General features: G+C 32.2%; 1 protein-coding gene across 4 annotated transcripts in view; it reads right to left on the bottom strand.

Annotated features, from left to right (window-relative positions):
- Nucleotides 1–22,181, bottom strand: part of Phip (PHIP subunit of CUL4-Ring ligase complex) — a 105,147-nt gene that overhangs the window by 50,225 nt on the left and 32,741 nt on the right. For all 4 annotated transcript variants that reach the window (XM_087207748.1, XM_087207750.1, XM_087207749.1 and 1 more), the window contains 9 exons: nucleotides 21,556–21,716; nucleotides 13,512–13,733; nucleotides 13,043–13,143; nucleotides 9,323–9,393; nucleotides 7,942–8,042; nucleotides 7,811–7,851; nucleotides 7,232–7,330; nucleotides 6,414–6,567; nucleotides 5,730–5,864 (listed from right to left, as the gene is read on the bottom strand). In XM_087207748.1, coding sequence (XP_087063874.1) covers nucleotides 5,730–5,864; nucleotides 6,414–6,567; nucleotides 7,232–7,330; nucleotides 7,811–7,851; nucleotides 7,942–8,042; nucleotides 9,323–9,393; nucleotides 13,043–13,143; nucleotides 13,512–13,733; nucleotides 21,556–21,716 — 1,085 coding nt within the window. The remainder of the gene's footprint in view (nucleotides 1–5,729; nucleotides 5,865–6,413; nucleotides 6,568–7,231; nucleotides 7,331–7,810; nucleotides 7,852–7,941; nucleotides 8,043–9,322; nucleotides 9,394–13,042; nucleotides 13,144–13,511; nucleotides 13,734–21,555; nucleotides 21,717–22,181) is intronic.

Below are 22,181 nucleotides of genomic sequence, written 5' to 3'. Positions count from 1 at the left end.
AGATTAAAAACTTTGCTGTGTTAGGCAGAATCAGCTTACAGAATTATTTATAACTTTTTTCTTTTACCAATTAAAGTAGTTTTCCTTACCCCTACTCAATTTCATATCTAAAATACTACTACTAGCAACCAAACTATTGATCTCAGCTTCTGGACTATCCTATAAAGTAATTTATAGCATCATCACAGTGTTCATTATTTAAGCCTACAAGATCATTTGAGGCCACTGATGATCGACCTCAATTTATTTCCATCTTATCAGCCAGTATTTCCAAAATATATTTTAAGTGAATTTTCTAAATTATGAATGTCTTAATTCGTACTTTCTTTATAATGTTCCTTATAAAAATTCATTTTAACTCAATACCTATTTACATTCTGAGACATAATTCTTCCACTCAACAAGGCTTTGACTATTCACTCTGAACTGATCTTTACATCTTTAAGGAAGTAGCAATTGTCTACAGCAATTATTTGTTCTTATCTTGCATGCTACCATATTAATCTTTTCAGGTATTTTCCCAACTTACTATAAACTGGCTGAAAAACAGCTATCGTTCTTTGTGGTGCTGACATTTTGTGTTTCACACAAAATAAGTACTCGAACACTTGCTAATCAAAATGTCTTCACCTGCATGCTCTCATTGTATATAATTTTCTCTTATAACTATGAAATACAATCTTGCATAGCAGGTGATGGAGTATATGAAAGAAGCACTACATGAAAGTATTTCATCAAATAAAATACAGTAAGAGAAGTTAGAGAGAGATTTACAGCAAAAAATCTTAATACATGGTTATGGTACCACGATATAGACTAAAAAGAGAAAATTCTTAAGAATACCAGAAACTAGAAACAAAATATAATTAAGCTTTATGATCAGAAGATTGAAGGCAAGTCCTTACCCCAAGAAAATGAACAAAAGACAGGAAGCATTCAGAGTCCTTTTAACACAGAATATGTAGACATAAGACATTTATCTTATTAGCTGATGGATGGATGGATGGAAGAAGACAGGTAGGTAGGTTGGTTCATAAGAGATAACATAGTATGAACTATTACCTATTTTGAACTTCTCTTTCTTCCTTTCTTAGATACATGCAGCTACCACTGTCTAAAAACTAAACTACAGGTCACACTGAGAACATGTTGATGTCAAAAGAAATAAATGCATGTGCAAAAATTCTGAATGGTAGATTGGCAGCCTCTGCTCATTTGGAACGTTGCAAGGAGAAATATATTATTCTGGATTAGTGGACACTGGAACATTTTTTTTTAAATCTCTTAAGTAAAAGAAACATTAAGAGAACAATTATAAAAATGAAGAAAACTTTAATTAAATAAAAACTTATTTGGAATTTACCCATGAAACAACAAAAGTAAAGCAAAAATCGAATTTAGTAAAACCACTTTCTAATAAAAGACATACTGTAGTCTTCAATTAAAATCAGAACCAGACAGGCAACAAACTATAGCTTTGAATAACATGACAGAAACAGAAAGACATGGAGAGAGAGCCAGATACAGCTAGGAGTACACAAAGAGAAAGAGCAAGAGCTCCAGAGACATGAGAAAAGCTACTAACATGGGGTCTACAAATCGATTTCCAAACATCTTTTATTTACTAATATTCAAATAGTCTCAGAAATATGAAAATCTCTTAACTCTTCAAATTAAAATTTATTTAAATTTTTATGAAATCTTACATATACTATACCGTGCAGCAACTTAGTGGGGGAAAAAAAGGCCAAGAAACAACTTTGATTTTGGAACATTTTTAGGGTTTTGGTAAACTTCTAAACCTGCTTACCTCTTTCAGAGGATACAAGGACACTGACTTTGGTCCAGAGTTACACAATTTCAAGTTATTTATGGGAGGGGCTTATCTGCCTTTTAGCATTTAATTGGAGTTTAGAGGCATTTTAAACAATTCTCATTACTACAGTTGCCTTAATACCAGCTGCTTGGGAGGCTAAGGCAGGTGGATCACAAGCCTGGCCTAAGAAACTGTGAGACCTTGTCTTGAAAGAAAAAAAAGAAAAGAAAAAGAGGGCTGGCACTGTAGCTCAACTGCAGAGCTCTTGCCTACATGTGCAAGGCCCTGGGTTCAACCCCCAAAACTGCAAAATAAAAATCAAAGCTATACTAATGCTTACTCTACTGATGCCACACAAAAACATGGGCTTGCTAAACCATACACAAATTATTTGGCATTATTCTTAATACACACTGCACGCTCCAATAAAAAACATTCAAGTATATACTACTACTATTCCACCTACTCAGTTGTATGTCAAGGACTATTCAGATGAAACATAAATGTGTAACTAACACTGCTTTTAAAAGAATGTAGATAAAGTCTCAGAATTTAGGGGGTTTTTGGGGAATGAAGGAAGTCTTACTATCATAATTTTCTCTACAATATTTTCTTTAGCTCCTTTCTCTCGTTCATTAAAAGGGAAGAATGGAGGGAGCAGAAAGGATTTTTCAATAAATGCTTTTTAATTTTATGATTATTTTTATTTTTAGTTAAAGGTGAGACAAGGGGGAGTATAAACAACGTGTACTGTCTATTAAATTTCATGCTTTGTGTTAGCAAATGTTTAAACATCATTTCAGCTGTCACACACTTTTATGTCTGATGAGTAAAAAACCCAAACCTGTATCCTACCGCTTTTATCATTCAGATACACTATTAACGAGGAAGTTAACTGTAAGAACATTTACTCAAATGATGACTACCAGTGCAATATTAAAATCTTAACATCTTATGATACAATCAACTATGTAGGATTAAAACATAATTTTAACATCTCATAGGCATTTAAAATTCAATTTTTCATGTGAAAGTCTTTTTAATGATATAAAATTTACTATTTTCGAAGTTTCAAAGTTTTATTTTTCCAAAAAGATAAATGTGTAAAATGTAGATTAACTCAGCATACTGAATTATCTGTTACACAAATCCCACTTTTTGCAGATACTATAAAGTTTAAATTGAAAAATATAATTATTTAAAAAACAAGAAACATTAAAGCAGTACTACATGCTCAAAACATATTCAATTAAAACCTGTGTTTTAAAAAATTCATACATAATGTTTTCATTCTTCTGAAGTTATAGTAGGTTTTACAATATTTTTTGGCTATAAACCTAGTGGTAAATTACTCATTTTATAAGCTTCACTTTTAAATACCCCATGAAATATTACTTAATCTTAGTTGTACTTTATCTAAACTTTCACCATTTCTAGTCTAAAAATGTAGTGTTCTCCAGGAATTATTTATTCTAAAATTCTCTAAGGCAGAATAGAATGACTAGAACGTTCTCATGGTGCTCAACACATACTTATGAAATTGAATGTGTGATTACAGTATATCTTAAAATCAAAGACTTAATTTGGGTTCAAAGTTTTATACTACTTTATGAACTCAAAAAGGTATTAATTACCTACACAAATCCAACTTATAACTATAGCAAAAATCTCAACCTTCATGATAACAGACAATAACACATGTTTCTAGTCCTCCCTCAAATTTTTTCTTTATTAATAGTAAGGCTGAATGGTTTATTTTCCTTCTGCTCAGAGAGAAAACAAGCAATAAAATGACTAAGGAGTAAAGAGCAAAAAGAAGTAGGGCACAAATCTCTAAGTAAAAGATTAAGACCTCAACAGATCCACTCAGGTTAATATTATTAAAATCCTTCTCCCTTGGACATATCACTCACTAACTAGGTATTTACTGGAGGTTAGCTATGCGATACTTAAAAAAAAAAAAAAAAAAAAAAAAAAGTAAAAGTGAAGCATGACTAGATTTACCGGTAAAAATAAATTAGCAACACACAGAAATAAGGTATTAAACTCCAAGTGCCCATATCATACCTATGTGATCTAGGTAAAAACCTGGCCAAAGCACTTCATTTCTAGTGTATATTTATCCATATATAAAACCAGGTTTAATAAAATCTACTTACAACACTTTCATTAGACTCAAATGAATAAATAATACATGTAAAAGCATTTTGGAAATCATTAAAAATCATTCAAAAACCTAGAGAGAATACTTTTATTTAAATAAAAGGTGGTTCATTTTCTACTTTTCAAATGTAGGATAGATTCTTTTTAGTTTTCCTTTTCTTACAATTTGAAGAGCCAATGGATACTATTCCAATTCCACTTATTACATAAATTTATTTCTAATGTCTTTTGTTTTTCTCTTATCCATGGAAAGAACAGGAAAATTTCCTTATCTACAACTCTAAATAATAAACAATTTTAAGGCAGTTAAGTAGCTAATCTCTTCTCTAATTTCAAAGAGTATACAATGTATTATGGCTGATTTCTGGTTGTATCACAAATTTGTAATGATCTAAGAGTAATTCACTTAAATCTCAAAATAAAACTTTTATACTTTGAAAAGGGAGACTATTAGTTGACCAACTTACCTGATAAAGAAAAATTCACCTTTATAACTGAAAGGTGAAAGTGGTATTTTAATTATGACAAAACTTTCCCTTTACCAGTACAATAATATCCTTTGAAAATCTAAAAATTAAACCAAATGAAGCCACTAATATATGGATAGCCTAAAACTCTTTTCCCTTTACACTATAAAGATAAATTGAGAAATAACTAATTTCCTTATTTAACAGATATAGCACAAAAGAACAAACCAAAAACAAAGAAAAGGAGAAAAAAAATTATTTATCAATGTATTTAGATTTGCTTAAAAACCAAAAAAAACCCAACCAAAAAAACCCTTTATATAATGGCAAAGGAAATCCATCCATCACTAATAATTGTGCCCAAAATTTTTAGAAAAGAATTTTATAATCCTCATTTCCTACCACATGTATACTAAGACATAGCCATAATGATAGACAAAGTTAATTCCTTCACTTTTATCTTCTGCCTTATTATGCAGAAGTTATTTTACTGATTATCAATCAAACATAGCATCATTTTCACGTACATTTTTCACATCTATTTAACAAACAATTGTTTTCTGTGAACTAATGTGTACTGCAAAATAATTCTGACTACAAATTATTAACTGTAGAGTTTCAGGATTTATCATTATAAGTTTTCTACTATTTTTAAAAGTAAACATTAAAATAGTGGAAATACATTTCCTTTGTTTGTTGAAATATACCCCAATATATGATAAAATATTTAAAAGTGACAAAATAAACTGCAGTATTTAAGAAATATGACACTGCTTTGTAAGCTGTGAAATTAACCTGCTACAATTCAAATATCAGCAATGCTGAAAGCTGTATAGAAACAAAATCTGGCATGAAAAGGATGTGAGCCCATGTAAATATCTAATATAGTACACCTGATCAAAATCAATATATGTGAACCAAATTCTATTGATCTAAGTGACTATTAATAAAATACAATATAATATATTTGTTATTTACTCAAATGGTTTTTCAAATATTTTTTTCTTTGCTATACTACATACTTGTGAATTTCTGGTCAAGGCTTCACTGCTAAAATGAGTAAAACTAAACCAGTTATTAGAATATACAGGCGCTATATTATGCAAAATTTTTTAAAAGTTTAGTATCTCAATAAAAGTGTGGAATAAATACAATTCTTTATTGGTAGAAATTTATGGTCTCTGTACCAATTTTTAAGTGGATTTCCTTTGTTATATGCACAGCACCTTTTTAAAAAGTCCCCAACACTTTTAACAGGTATAAAACAAGAGACTGATAATTACCATATTGAAATAAGATCGAATTTTGACTCCTCTTGCTAGATCCCACACTATCACATTTCCATCATGACCGGCAGAGAAGAGAACTCTAGGATCAAATGGGTGTGGCTCAAGAACAAATACTTCATCTTCATGACCCTAAAATATATGGAAGTGTTATGAATTTTAAAATATTTTTAAAAGAAAAAAAAGGCTTCATGAAATACCAACATATCCACACTTCTAAAACTGAGTTGTATGGATTAAATTAGCAAAATTGTTTGTATTTATCAATGTACAAATAGGAAGGAAGGGCCAGGAATTTAGCTCAGTGGTGCTCCGCCTCCCTTGTAAGTGCAAGGTGCCGAGTTCCATTCCCAGTACCAAAAAAACCCCCCAAAAAGCCAAATAGCAAGAAAACTGAGCTAAGAGCATTATTCAGGGCTTTGTTATCATTTTGTTAAATATGAGAATACTATGAATGTACCTCTACATACCAAAACAAGAAAGTCTCTACATTGTGTTTCCAATACAAACCTGTTTAACTGGATTTTTAAATTATTCCCAATCACCTACAAAACTGTGTTATTCTAGCAAGCAAAAGTTTTTAACATAAAAAGACTACTCCTCAAAGAAAATACTACATTGTGCAGTCAGCTTCAGTCACACAAAAAAATGGCGGTAATAACATTAAGTCTTTTTACTTACCATCAGGACATGAATAAGTTGACCAGTGTAAGAATTCCAAACTTTCAGAGTCATGTTATTTACTGCAGTTATAACTGTATTGTCATGTCGATCCCAAGCTACCATGGTTACTTTCATTTTCGTGATTTTATCTTCTACTCCTTGAAGATTTTGTCTAAAAGGAAGGTGTTTGTTTACAATGACTTAATTAAAAATCTATCTCATTTATCAGTAATTGAGAGTAGTCTGAGTCAACACAGAATGATGGCAAAAGTCACTGTACTGAGTCAGGAAACCCAAGATTTCCAGGATTCTAATGTTCACAAGGCACTAAGAAAATATAACCTGGGATAAACAGCCCTGCAATAAACCTATCTAGATCAGGGCCTCTGTGCCATGCTGCTGACTCATCTACTTTATTGGTGCTCACATACCCTCCCCATATGAGACAACTACATACAAATACAAGTAGAGAAAAATAATAAAACCAAAAATAACAGTTACTACATATAATTTATCTTGGAGGGAGAAAAACCACTGTCCCTATGGGACAGGTATGTTTCTAATTTCTGAATAAAACATTTCAAAAGGCACAAGTATTCCTTAAGTACTATTGCCATCCCTCTAACATTACTGAACTAAAGAGATTAACTCAGCAGGTCTTTTCATATGTGGCAATGAAATATAAAAAACAACATTCATCTCCAACACAGGCTCTACTTACTGTAGAAAAGCAATCACTTTAACATGATTTAAGATGTTATAGGCAAGAGCCACTTCAACCTACAATATAATGTACTTTAAATAATGTACGTGGAAATTAAAATTTGATCTCTTACCCTGCTGGACGAGTAGCCATATCCAACAAAATGCTCTTCCACTCTCTTCGTTTAAATTGCCAAATGCGTGCTGTCCCATCTCGACTACCACTTACAAACCTGTATTAAAACATTCAAACGTGATTCCAGGCTATCCTAGAAATAGAACTGACATTTTCCAATGGAAAAAAAATACTGATTTTGTCAATACTGAAGCACTTGATTAGCTCAATGTAACAAGAAGCTTTATTTCCTTTAAAAACAAGATCGTGGAGAATTTACACAATATCATCTTTTATCATCTATAAAGTAGTCTGTCTTTCCAATCTCTACCAAAAGTTTCTCTATACTTTAATATATATAGGAAAGATATAGGAAATGTAAAGAGGAAATAAGCTCCCATGATTAAAAGTATGCAAATAAAGTAATATTACAAGTAAGACATATACACCTGTTTACACGCATATGAAGGCTTTTCAATTTAGCTGTTCAATATATTCTCTAGGCAATCAATCTCTACACAACTAAAACTAAAATCTGATTACTTAACTTATCTTCATTTTAATAAAATTGGAATTAAATCAGCCAAAAATATTTTACCTGTTACTAGTGTTGGAAAACTGGATACTGTCAACTTTATCCTATATATAAAGACAAAAAAAGCAAAAGCTGAATATAAGCTGTTAAATTTTAAAAATTATACTCATCTAATTCCTTTCACCCATACTTACAGTATGAAACTCCAATTCTGATATTTTTTCTGGCTGACCTGATCCAAAAAAATAAACTCTAATAATATGATCTGTGCTTCCTGTGGCCAGAAACATTCCACCTATCAAAAATAACAGCAAACTTCTATGAGTGAAATGTAACTTTAAAATCTGTGAACAGCAAGTACAATGGAAACAATACTGTAATATACACAAACTAATTAAATCTTACTCTAAAACCACTCATATTTATCCTAAACATGTAATACATCTAACTACAATTATAAAAAGAAGCTTGCTAATAACCTTCAACTACAATTAGACTTTTCAATGTTTACACAAACTAAAGCTTTGTTCTAAAAATTATTTCACGCAATTTCACCAGGTTAAAATTGTATCAGTCATCTTTACCAACATGAAAATATGACAGTTATAACTGCTAATATCCTTCTTGTCTCATTTACCATTTGTCAAAAATGCTATCAAATTTTTGGGTCCAACTCCCACAGTAACTTATCTTTACAAACTTTGCAATCTAAGACAATCATTCTCCAAACTCTAAGACTGTCTTGTAGAGCAAAAATTCTACACAGCATTAACTTATTTGGGTAGGAAAATTATTCCCTTCTTGAGAACAGTAATTTCTCTCAGTATCAAATTCACATATATACCAAAATAAGTACTTTTGCTAAAGTACTTTCCCTTTTTAAAAGAAAATCAAGTTATCTTTGAAAAGCAGTAATTCAGAATACTATAAATGTATGTATAGTGTCTATATTTGCATTATTACTAGAAGGAAAACTGTTTATGGCAAGAGCCCTGAAAATATAGAATTTAGAAACTGGTATGTCTGGATACTAATGGCAACAGTAGATTTACTTCAGTTTTCTATCCCTTATTTCAGATAATAACTACTATCCACAATTATGACATGAATAAAGCAAAACAAAATAGAGGTGGAAGAAACAGATATCAGGAACATTATGTACAAGATTTACTCATGTTTCTAATTTTCTTTTCAATTTGTTTAAATATCCAGGTAATAAAAAAAAAAAGCTTTCATTCAAAGCACCACTACAGAAATAAAGATATTATTAGAATACTAGCATTGCTCTACAGCTACTTTTTATTTTAAATAGCAAATATGAACAATCTGGAGTATATATTTATTTGCAAAATATTCACATTATTACATTCATATAATTTATATTATATAAACTTAATTCTAACAAAGTTGAAATATTTCTAAATCAATGTATCATTCTTTACTTATTAGCTCTGGCATATATATGAAAACATGATTTACAGTATTTACAGTAAATATTTCCCCAAAATTTAATGTAGTCTACAAGTCTTTTAATGTACAACTTTAAGTGGAAAATTACAGGGGAAACAATCTTACCAGCACTAAAGGAGGAACAGATCATTTGTACCCCAGGTCGAGGCCGCTCTGTAAATTTTGCTGGTCTTGGGCTATAACACAAAAAATAAACAATTAAAAATATCCTCAAGTGACTAGAAACATCAGAAATAAGCTGTTTCAAAAAATAACCACAGAAAGACAAAATTAAATGAGCAACAGATGGCTCCCTTCCTACAAGCAACTTCACAATCATTATGTGTCATGATGAGATCTTGATTTCATAGGGCCTTATGATTACACAACAGTCTGCACAGGGAATAATCCCAAAGGCACTGTCACACCATACATGTGACATTCAGTTACATACGTTACATACTAGTTACATTCATTTCTAATCAAATTTTAACAAGTTCAGTTTTTCATAAAATACAGAGATATACAGATATGTAAAAAACATTATTTTAAAATATGAATACATTAGCAAAGTAGGTGCTACCTGTGTACATATCATCAATAACTTTATCAGTATTACATATAAAGATTTTTCACCCCTCTCTTTATATTATGTGATAAAATGTTCTTCTGAAATATCCTTCTCATTCTTATGAAAACCTGAAGGCTATCTGATGGTTATGTCAACTATAAAATCAATTCATAATAGTGATCTATAAAAAAATAAGCTACATTCAATAATTGCATTAATACAACATTACTACATTCAACATTAAAGAAAATTATAGTAGCCATGACAATAGCTCCAGTACAAGTAACAAGATGTATATATTGCTCTAATACACTGATTATTCTTGAAGCACTACTTACTATACATTTTGACCTAATTTTTCTCAACTTGTTAGAGGAGAGAAATGCAAAATTAGGACTTTAAGTCCAAATGCACTGCATCAACTTTCACAGTCCATAAAGGACTTTGGTTCTATAATTTAGAGAAAAATATATAGATATTTCTGATCTATCACATATATCATTCTGAGCTATAAGGATAGCCTTTTTTACTGATAGAGAATGAACCTAACTAACTTGGTATTAGTACATCTGTAAATAAATTGTTTTAAATTGACATTTATAACAGCCTTTCTTAATACAGGCTCTCTGACATAGCTAAGTACAACAGAACTCACTTAAAGAAATAGACGTTTATTAAAATATCCCTAAGGGTTGGGGATGTGGCTCAGTGGCAGATGGCTTGCCTAGCATGAGCAAGAACTTGGGTTCAATCCCAAATAACACTAAGAAAAGGGGGTGGAACCCACAAGAGCAAACACGAGTTGGAACTTACTACCAAAGTATGCAAATAATCCTACAGACCTGTCATTTTTAAAGTTTGTTATTGTGTTGTATACCTACAATGTACCAATAAAAGAATTTAATACAAAAAAAAAAGTTTGTTTTCTAAGGAGAAAAAAACCCAGCAGGTAAAAAGTTTATTTGTAGATGCCTATTTGAGGAAATATTTTAAAATATCTTCAGAGTTCCTAGTTCAAGTTTTCTCTCTGCCACCACCTAACAGGTGAACATAAAATTAACATTTATGAGCCTTAGTCTCCTCTGTGCAAAAATGAGAGTATCAACAGAAGGCATCTCAGAGTTGCTAGGGGGAATGAAATGAGTTTAACCCATGCGAAGTGGTCAGCACAGTGCCTAACACACACACACAAATTATTATTTTAATAATATTTTAATCAGGTTTAACAAGTTCTATACATTCCATTAATGAATAATCACTATTTAGTTGGCACATTAAGAAGGGGTCCTGATGGTATTCAAATGCTGATTTCACCACTACTGGATAATGGTGTGGACTGCTTGTGTATTAAAAGACAATAATTCTCTTAACAGGTGGTTGCAAGGACCAATACAGTAACAAATGGAAAGTACTTACTAACAGCTCAGCAGACCGAATGCTTAAAAAATTCATAAATCATTACCTACATATTTTAGGATTCCTATTCTCCTTACACCCAGACTAAATAGGCTCAGACAGCTTTCTTCTCCCCAAAGATTTCCTGGGCTAGTTGTGAATCATCCAGCTATTCAGATTACCCATCTCAGAAGGAGTACCTTTACCGGGTGGAGTTAATATACACATAAACCCTATATAAAATAAAAATGAATTTATGAATAGATCTGAGTTTCAAAGTTGAACTGATTCTTTGCATTAATGTGGGCAGTTGGGTTTCTGAAGCCATGTCCCCAAGCAGATTATATAAAAGCCTTACAGCACAATACAACTTCTGCCTTTGATTATTAAAATGTATCTAACAAATACAGTAACAAGTTATAGCCTACTAATTTTTTTTGGACAGTTATCACTATGTGTAGACACAACACAGGTGTCTCAAAGCCTGTATCTAAGGATCTGACTCTAGCTTAAAAATTTCAAAGAGTAACTGTAAAAGAAAAGCATACTAAAACTTATTAAAACTTTAATGAGCAAAAATAGAAAAATCAGAGCAAAGTATGGTACAACCAGGTATGCAGTAGCAATTAAAATAGAAATGCCTATAAAAAATGAGAGAACAGCAGAAAATTATTTCTCTTAATATTTATGTCCATACAAACAAGAATGCAATTAAGGTGAAATCAACTTGCTTTGTCCAAAGAATAGTATTTTTCACAATCTTTTCTTCATATGAAATACACTTTTATTATGTTACTCAAGCTGCTGTAGCCCCTAATGACTTGCAATAAATCACTTACAGGAATGTTTATACACATAAAGTTAAAGACACACGCCTTGCAATGGAATTATCTAAACACTACTGTTTATTAAATAGTACAGCTTGGATTGATAATTTAAAAACACATAATTACTACCATATAACTTCTAATCTGAATGACTTTCTAGCTTAAGTGTCAGAAATAGCCATTTTAAATTCTGTGGAATCAATGGATACATGGTTTCCCTATTCTAAGAACTAGCTATGAGGCAGCCAGCGTAGGTAAATTACAGCACATCCTCTTCCTACTTCATCTACTTAAGGATTATGGTATACAAAACACAGGACCAAAGAGCAAAGAAGTGCTACAATCATGGCCTTGCCAGTTTAACTTCCCAGGGAAATTACTTTGATATAGCAAGATTTTAATATAAGTGAAAACACAAATGCAAAATACTATTATGTGGTGTATATGTGAATCTATCTACCTTGATATAGGTCAATGAAATTGTTTTCCTAAATTTTGTGAAGATCTGTTGCCCAGATCTTCACAAGGCAGTCATCAGAACCCTTAAAAATAAGAATAGATATTAACAGAATTAATCCTGTAACTTTTAGTTCAAATTTTCAACAATTTAAAGAAATCATGCGTTATATCCCAACAATTCTATTTTTAAGCAATGAAAAGTGGTACCTTTGTAGGAATCTACAATAGATCTACAATAAATTCTAATGTTTGACTATTCAGTAACAGCAATAAAATTATTCTGAAGAGTAACATTAGTAATTCTAGGATTATGTTTTCAGCACCAAAAGGAGCTACTGGAGACAAAACTAGCATATAGACAGGAATGGTAACATGAGGGATATATCCTAAAAGAAAGAACTAAAGGGGTAGGACAAACATGAGAAAAATAAACACATTAGCATAAGCAAAGGGGGAAGACAAAAATGAGAGTGAAGAATCAAAAGGAAGCTGTATTATTTGCTTGAGAAAGTAAATTTATTCCTGTTGACTACTTTTGTAATTTCAATTACTAAATTAAACACATTTATTTTATGAAATAAAATAACAACTGACTTTATTTTAAGGGTTCCAGCATCCCAGAGCCAAAAACAAATAGTGCCATCTGCCCCAGTAGAAGATAGATATCTCTTTGAGCCACTGCACAATGGTGAGAACTGAAAAACAATTGCATGAAGAAAAGGTTTACAGAAGTGATACATTACAAACAATAAAACCCACTTTTACTATCCCAGTAATAAACAACAAAAGAAAACACCCAAAATAAATCATGCGTATCATGACATCCAAAGCTCGTGTCATTTATAAAGCATAAATGTTTCTTTCTTTGCTTTAGTGAACCTAATGTAATTATTAAAGTGACAACACTTACTTTAAATTGGGCCAGGAATTTCTCTCAGTGGCGCAGCACCTGCCTGGCCCTGAGAGTTCGATCCCCAGTACCAAAACCAAAACAAAACAAAACAAAACAAAACTTACTTTAGACTATAACCAAAAAGTTTCTAATAAGGATTAAAGCAATTACCTGTAGAGATGTAATAGATGCACTGTGGCCCTGAAGAACAGCCAAAGGTGCACAGGTTCGAAGACACCAGACTCTAATCATTTTATCACAACTTCCAGCTGCAATCATGGTATTCTCATAGTTTACTGCCATGTCTGATATTTCAGCAGCATGTCCTCTTAAAGTAGCTAATAACCTCCCATCATCTGTTGCCCAGATCTTCACAAGGCAGTCATCAGAACCCTTAAAAATAAGAATAGATATTAACAGAATTAATCCTGTAACTTTTAGTTCAAATTTTTAACAAATTTAAAGAAATCATGTGTTATATCCACTTCCCAACAATTCTATTTTTAAGCAGTGAAAAGTGGTACCATTGTAGGAATTTTCTTCATAAAGCTCTTGATTTTATATATTAAATTAAATCATTCACTTATAAAGACCCATGTACCAGCAAATAAGTCAATGATGGTGCTGGCAATAATTAATGTCTAGCAGTAACTCTACCTGTAATCTTCTGAGAGAATTTAAACCTCTATAAATAACACAAAATATAATTGTAAAATAAATGTAACATACAATGGTAACAATATCATCTATGTTACTTTATTATACATAACTAAAAGTATGTTAATTTTGGGCAGCTTTTCCTAAGAAACCAAATACATAATACAGTATAAGCTTCCAATCACTGATCTCTGGCTTAAAACATTACATTACAAGCCAGGACAGTGCCTGGCACATGGTAAAAGTTATCTATATCTATATATAGATAGAGATATACACACACATATGAATTATCTATTTCTATCAATTTTGTTGGTGGTAGTATTCTTAATATTATTATTTTTAAAAGAATAAATATTCTCTAGCAACTAGAGAAAAAAGTATGATCAAGGACATGAAAATGTGAAACAATATGAGTAGTTCAGGGAACTACAAATAGTCTGCAAACAAATTCAGAATATGAGGTTAAAAAATGAAGATGAAGTATATAATGAGGATCAATGTAGGGTATCAACTACATGCATATCAGGATCACATCTGTTTTCCAAAAAGCATCTTGTCATCAGTGTGAATTAAGATACAAAGGAGGACACTACTTCAAAGTTGTTAAATTTTCTAGGCAGCAATGAGTGATAAAACTTGAGTTACTGTAGTGAAACAAAGATCAAAAGAGGTGGTTTGAAAGGATAAAAGGACTACATTGCTCATTTTCCACAGGAAGCGAAGAAAGAACTGTAGCAGACTATGACTTCCATCCAGAAAGATGGTCTATAGCACCACTTGACACATGGAAAGAACACTAGGTATTTGTTGAATAATAAATAGAACAGGCTTTAGAGCTTTTGTTCAACTCAAATTCTCTGAACTCAATAAATGGAGTCAATTTATTAATTTCATTTATCTTCTAAAACTTAAGGTAATACAGTAAGTGCTCCTTATCTATGGTTTAGCAACCAAGTGTGGACTGAAATTATTTGGGGGAAAAAAATGCATCTGTACTAAATATGTGCATGTTCTTTTTTGTCAATACTTCCTAAACAGTAAGTACAAGAACTATTTACATTCTATTAGGTATTATAATCTAGATGATTTAAAGTACATGGGAAATACATATATATCATGTGCAAATGATATGCCACTTTATATAATAGACATACACATCAAGTATCCTTATATCTACATGGGTCAAAACAATTAACTATATTTGGTTCTGACTTCCATCCAGCACAAAAAGGAAATTTTAAGTACACTAACATTGGCAGACTATGCGAAAAAAGTAAAATCATGACATCTGATTATGCATAACAACACTGATATAATTCATTTTGTTACATGAAGCTAAGAGTCTGCGTTATACTCCTACTATAGTGGTTTCACCAATTTTCCACATGGAACAAAAAACACTCCAGTTTTTTTTTTAACCAAAATAACAGCTAATGCAAGGGCCAGTAGCAATCTGTGATTTCCCCAGCAACTTTTCACCAATTAAAATCTAACATGTCCCACTATATTTCTACTGAGTTTTTAAATAATCTTACAAATTTAATTCTTTTTTGTAATTCTGCTCTATTTAAACAAGCACTAAAAACAAAAAGCAATGCATATTCTCCCTCCCCCTCTCCCAATTAACCTTTTTTCCATCAATCTAGAATAAATATTTCATTGTCCTTTGAGGGAAACCTCTTTTATTATCCTCTTCCACAATTTGCAGAATGGTTTGCCTCCATCCTCATCTCCACCCTCAAAGACTTCTGGTAGAATTTCAAACAGAACTCTTAAGTACCCCTAAGCAATTTCTATCTAACGCATTATTACTTGTGATCATTTATTTTAAAGGAAATTTGAATCTGTCCAAATGATCTGATCACAAATTCACCCAAATTCTTTCAAAATAAGCATAAAAATACAAACATGCAAAAGTAACTAAAAAGGACTTCAAAAGGAAAAATAAAATTATTGGGAAAACATTATTTTTTGTTTGTTTTCTTAAATTCTTTTTTTTTTTTTTGGTACCAGGGATCGAACTCTGGTCCTTGCGCTTGCACAGAAGGTGGTGAAACCACTGAGCTAAATCCCCAGCCCCTTAAATTCTTTTATTGGTACACAATATGCTTTCATTTATCATTGGGTGCTTGTACCTGTACATGATGTATCTTGGGTCTTATTTTTTTCCCCATTACCTGTGACCCTTCCCAATTTATATAGACTTCGTTTCCATTTTTTTTTTCTTTTCTCATAGTTTTTCCTTTCCCTTCTTTCCTTTCCCCTTCCCCTCCCACTCCTACCCCCTTTGGACCTGGAAAATATTAATTTTTTAAAGTATTATAAGTGGGTTTTAAATGAATGTAGAAGGACTAATTAAAAATTGGTAAAAATTAATTTTTTTTAAAAGACTGAAATGTGGAACAGAATTGCCACAAAGTTTTCATTAGCTTAATTCTAGCTCCATAAATGTTACTAGTCAATAATAAGCCAAAGAATAAAACATTATAGTCTTTTGGACAAAGGAAATCAAAATGTTAAAAGTTATACTAGGGAAATAAAATCAGTATTATATAAATGTTGAAAGGTATGACAATAAAATAAGCTATATCTCATTCAATAAATATGAAGTAGAACATACAGAACACAATTTCAAAACGAATCAGAAATAATTATGACCTTAGCAAAATTAGAATATCAGATTAATTTCCTTAAAGAAGACCAGGGCATGGGAAGGAAGAAAAGAATAAACCCAACAACTGAATTTGGAAACATTGGAATAAAAGCAGTAAGAAAGGAGGAAAATCCTGAAAACCACAGTAGAAACCTGCTACAGCTGAGACAGCATGATTTCAGAAACACCTCAAACGGCAGTTTTCTTTAGCAAAGCCAAAATCCCCAGGTGAAAACAAAGTCCTTTCTTTTCAAGAACATCTGGTAGAGAAAAACTGGGAGTACAAAGTACAAATGAAAAGTACCAAGAAAGAAAGTTGGAAAGGTTTCACCTGAGGGAAACAAGAGAGGGTTTAAAATGCCTGTTGAACAGCCTGAACTTAACCTAGCGAAGTAGCTGCTACAGGACTCTTAAGCAGGAAAAACAAGGTCACAGCAATATTTAGCCAGATCCTTCTAGTATCTGAGTACAGAATAGATCTCAAGCTACAAGAGAAGGTGTCACAGAGAGAGAGAGCGCTAGGTGTTACCAGCTTACAGATGAGATTGCCAAGAGACAGCATTAAGAGCAGATTTTGATCTGGAAAACCATGAATGGGTTTTAAGAAATCCAGTTGAGTACAAAATTTTTTTTAATTGTGAGTTTTTAAATTATATTAAGCTAGTGTTTAATTCCAAGCAAATCTAAGAAAGCAGTGCCTTAACAGTTTTACTTTTCAAGAATGTAAAATTGTTGTAACTACTATGAAAGAGTACTCATTAACATGTTTATCATCTGTCTCTAGATATCAAACCTAGCATAGGTTAAAAGAAAAAAGAAAATAAAAAGTTTGTATGGCTTTTAGCTTAACTTCTCCCAAAAGATATTTTACCAAGTGAGGATAAAGCCAAAGAAGTTCAAAGAATACATTTTTGTCCTGTAAATACAGCAGTATAGATGTTTGTGACAAGGAATGATAAGAAAGGGTGGTATTTAAAACAGACTTACTCAAATCCAAAATCCCTTATATATTTTACTAATTTCGCTGCTGCACCTGAAGAAGTCACACACATTATGATAAAGAAATCAATAGTCTCTGCAGTTTAGAACAGAGGTTTCAGCCCAGGTCACTCGGCCTCATTACAGACCTGTGGTAAGGCAGAACACATCATAGCAGGAAGGGCATAGTGAAGCAAAGCTGTTCACCTCACTGAGACTAGGAGTAGAGAGAAAAAGAGAGAAGGGGGCTCAAGACAAGACATATACATACTTCAAGGACACACTCTCAGTGACCTACTTCCTCCCACTAGGTCCCACCTCTTAAATTTTCTATCATTTCCCAATATTCCATTAAGTTGTAAACCCACCAATGGATTAACTCACTGATGAGGTCAGAACCCCCACGATCCAATCACTTCCCAAAGGCTGAACCTCTGAACTTGGCTGCACTGGGGGTCACACCTTCAACACAACAGTCTCTGGGGAACATTCCAGAGCCAAACCATAACATGCCTTTCTCCAGGTCTACGATATCCATCTCAAGGCAGCTGAGATGTCATCTCTCTAGGCAAGTACTCTTACCATCTCCTACCACAAAGTTGGATTAGATACCTTTCTCCTATTCCTCAGTAGTTTGGGTACCTCTATCAAGGTTCTTGTGATAAGGTATCAATGCTATCTTTACCATTTGTGAACTCAATACTATGTCTTTCAATTACCCAATGATTAAGAAGTCCTGGCTCATAAAAGACTCTGAAGTTCATTAAATGAATACATATATTTGTATTCCCTATTGTAACTTAGAAATAAGAAGTAAAGAAGGAAAGTAAGGAAATAAGGAGTAAAATCTGACTTGGTAATTAGGCTACTTCCCTCCTTGCGATGTTCTCATTATTCAATGGGAAAAACACTCATTATTAAAATATCCTAACAAAATGATAAATTTTTGTAATACCAGAATTTCACTTATCAATTACAATGACTTCCTTTTAATCTTGTATAGTATTTATAAGTGTTTAGTTGGGTAAAAACATGAAATAGATAAAATTTAATCTATCCATAAAATTTACATTAGCAGCAGGTAAAATTTAATGACTGCTTTCCGTATACCTTGAATTAGTACTAATTGTACGTGTTGATTCCATGTACTGCCACAAACATTCTATTACGTTGATACTGTTACAATCTACCTCCTTCTCTATTAAGACAGGAAAACTAGTGATTAAAAGGATACAGTAAGGCCAGGGATTTAGCTCAGTGGTTCCAGTGCCTGCCTCACCAAGTGCAAGGTCCCGAGTTCGATCCCCAGTACCCCCCCCCCAAAAAGAAAGGGGTACAGTAATTTACCAAGAAGAAGTAAAGCTGGGTCTAAGACACTTTATATACTATATTGCCTCTAGCTCTACTTATTCAAAAGACTCAAGAGATAATTAATAATTAATCCCTTGGAACGAATCAAACTCAGGGCCTTGAGCATGCGAGCCAGGTGCAGCGCCACTGAACATGCCCAGTCATCCCTTGGAAAGGTTTCAAATATATCTGTATTTCAGAAATGAATCTGTGATGTTTTATAACACCAAATACATACAAAAGGATATACTGTATTGATTGATCCACATTAAATGGCATTCCAATAAATAATAACTCAGTCCTCTCACATGAAATTTTCACTGGTCAAACAATCTATTATCCTATCAATTTTCAAGATGAATTTTCAAAGTAGTACTCAGCACCTAGTGTTTCTACTTGAATGAGAAACACCTAAGCATCCATTCCACTTTATACAGTAATACAAATATTGAGCACAAAGGTATCCTACCACCACTTGAAGTGATAATCATAAAAACAGAAGAACATTTTTAAAAACAGTACTCCTATCTTTACATTTTCTCTCACTGTAAGGAACATTTTAGAATCTAAAGCAGGCATTAAATATTTAGAAAAGGGGCCGGGGATTTAGCTCAGTGGTTTCGCCGCCTGCCTGCAAGGACCCGAGTTTGATCCCTGGTACCAAAAACAAAAAACAAAAAAACCCAAATATTTAGAAAAGGATTGCAAATATTCTCTGTACAGGCCCAGCAGTCCATAAGGTCTCTCTTGTAACTACTCAACTCTGGCACTGTAGTGCAAAAGCAACACACATAATATACAGCAAGCCAAGTATGCCTATGATTCAATACAATTTTATAAATAAGAATAGGTAATGGGTTGGACTGACCCACAGCAGCAGTCTGCTAACCTATGGTTCAATGTGCTCATTCAACTCTGTACATACCACCCAATTAAATTCATAAGATAACAACACGCACATCACTTCCTATTTTGCTTCCCCAAAAACCTCTAGATTATGAATCCAATTCATACTAAAACATACACAATGCTTTACAAAGTATGACAAATGTTTACAATCCCTATCTTTTTAAAGAACTCTTACAAGAAACTTAATTAACATAAAACATGATATCATGTATTTTTTTGTAATCTCATGAAATACGGCAACAGCTATAGTTATCTAAATAAAGTACAAATACATTGGACTGCTTTCCTCACTTCAGTTTATTACTGTTTTTTAAAGAATTCTTTCAAACATTATGCCAAATTTGTTTTAAGGTTTAAGAATTAAACATTACTATATTAAACTAAAATGGCTAAGTTAATTTTCAATTATTATTTTAAAGTAAATTACTACTGTTGGTCTTTCAAGCACTTTTACAAATACAGATCTGCCTGTTTTCCACTATGAAAATAAGAATCTTGTCAGAAAGTTTAGGAAATTTCACTTTTGTTTCATAGAGAACAATGAAGATAAAAGGAAGGCAAAAGGAGAAAATAGTGACTGAAGAAATGATCTGCAAATGCCTGATGGATTAAAGTCAACAATAAGTATATAAAAATTCTCTACCACATTCTGCTTTTTAGCTCATTCAACAAATAATTAGGTGCATGGGTAGAAGAAGACAAAGTATTAATAAGTCTCAGTCTACAAGTACTTTCATTAAAAGCAGGCATCTACAATTGCTATGCCAGACAAATTTTCAACTGTTCTCTTCAGAAACAAAATGAGAATTTCCATTTTAACTTCTATTTCCCATTTTTACAAAAATTCCAAGGCAAGGGGCCGGGGATTTAGCTTAGTGGTTCCACCTCCTGCCTTGCAAGTGCAAGGTCCCGAGTTCGATTCCCAGTACACCCCCCCCCAAAATTCTAAGGCAATAAAGATCTTTGGGAATGAATATATACCTTCAACCCATAGGGTAGTGTTCAATAACAAGTATTACCATAATAGTGTATTATGTTATTACCTTTAATGAATGTGATTAGTTATGGCATCAGGAAATAAAATTGAAATGCTGCATCCTAAAGTAATTTTCTGAAAGCTGAAAAATGTTATGTTTTTCCACTCAACAAATTAAGAGGGCTGGCTGGGGATTTGGCTCAGAAGTGGCACACTTACTTAGCATGTGTGAAATCCTTGCCTTATTCCCCAGTACCAAAAAACCAAAAACAAAACAAGTGAAAAGCAACAATACCAAACTCAAATATCTTCTTCAAACCATCATCAGGTATTTCAAAGAATGAGATGTTAAAGGAAACCATAAGCAAAGACTGTTAGCCTTACAATTTTTAATATCTTTAGTATCTATTCAAAGAGCATTTTCCCACATTAGCAAATAGTTTTTTAAAAAATAACAGAAAATAGTATATTTAATAATTTCTTATAATTTGCTTAACTCACTTGAGAAATGCCCTTAGTTTAGTTACAACGATTATATGACATTTAATAAAATGTCAAACTGCATATTTGGTATGATATTGAGAACTACACTTATTCATTCTGTAGATCCATAATGCAGTGTGACTATGCTACAGATCCTTTAACTTTCCAAACATGGATAAAAAGTAACACTTTTAAAAATTACTTACAGTAAATATCCGTCTACCAGTTCGATCAAAAGTTACACAGTACACAGATGACAAATGTCCAAGAATTCGTTTATGCATCTTCATGTGCTGATACACTGCAGTTGGAACAAGTTGCTCAAGTCTATACTTCCCATTCAGCTTCCTTGAAAACAGAGTATCCGCTACCAAGAAAACGGGAGAAAATAAATATAACCTGGAAATAGATTTTCTTAATTATCAGATTTTAAGAATTTATTTATCTTAGTTTGTCCTAAAATTGCAAAAATGCTTCTAATTAAAAGTCGTTCAAGTAGTAAATGGAAACATACTATTTCATCAAAAGTAAGTTAGGTCAGTCAGTATTCTCAATAAGCAAATGCAGTTAACTGACCTGTTCAAAGTCAGTAAGGCACAAAGCTAGGATAAAACCTAGACTTAATTTTTGCTAGAGTCCTTTAAAACAGAAAACCATTGTACATATTATTTCTTTACAAGCCTAGTGGTTAAAGACAGTTTTTCTTCAAAACACAGTGAAAACTAGAATCCACCAATGATTTTTTTGTTTTGTTTTTGTACCAGGGATCGTAACAATTTCTATTTTCCATCAACCAGTAATACTTGAACACTCTAAATATGACACACAGAAT

This window comes from Heterocephalus glaber, unplaced genomic scaffold (genome assembly GCF_053883595.1).
Source record: "Heterocephalus glaber isolate CG9 unplaced genomic scaffold, H.glaber_assembly_v1.0 deba00000818, whole genome shotgun sequence".
In the NCBI taxonomy this organism is placed as follows: Eukaryota; Metazoa; Chordata; class Mammalia; order Rodentia; family Bathyergidae; genus Heterocephalus; species Heterocephalus glaber.
The sequence above is the reverse complement of the archived record's forward strand: the minus strand, read 5'-3'. Positions and strand labels throughout refer to the sequence as shown.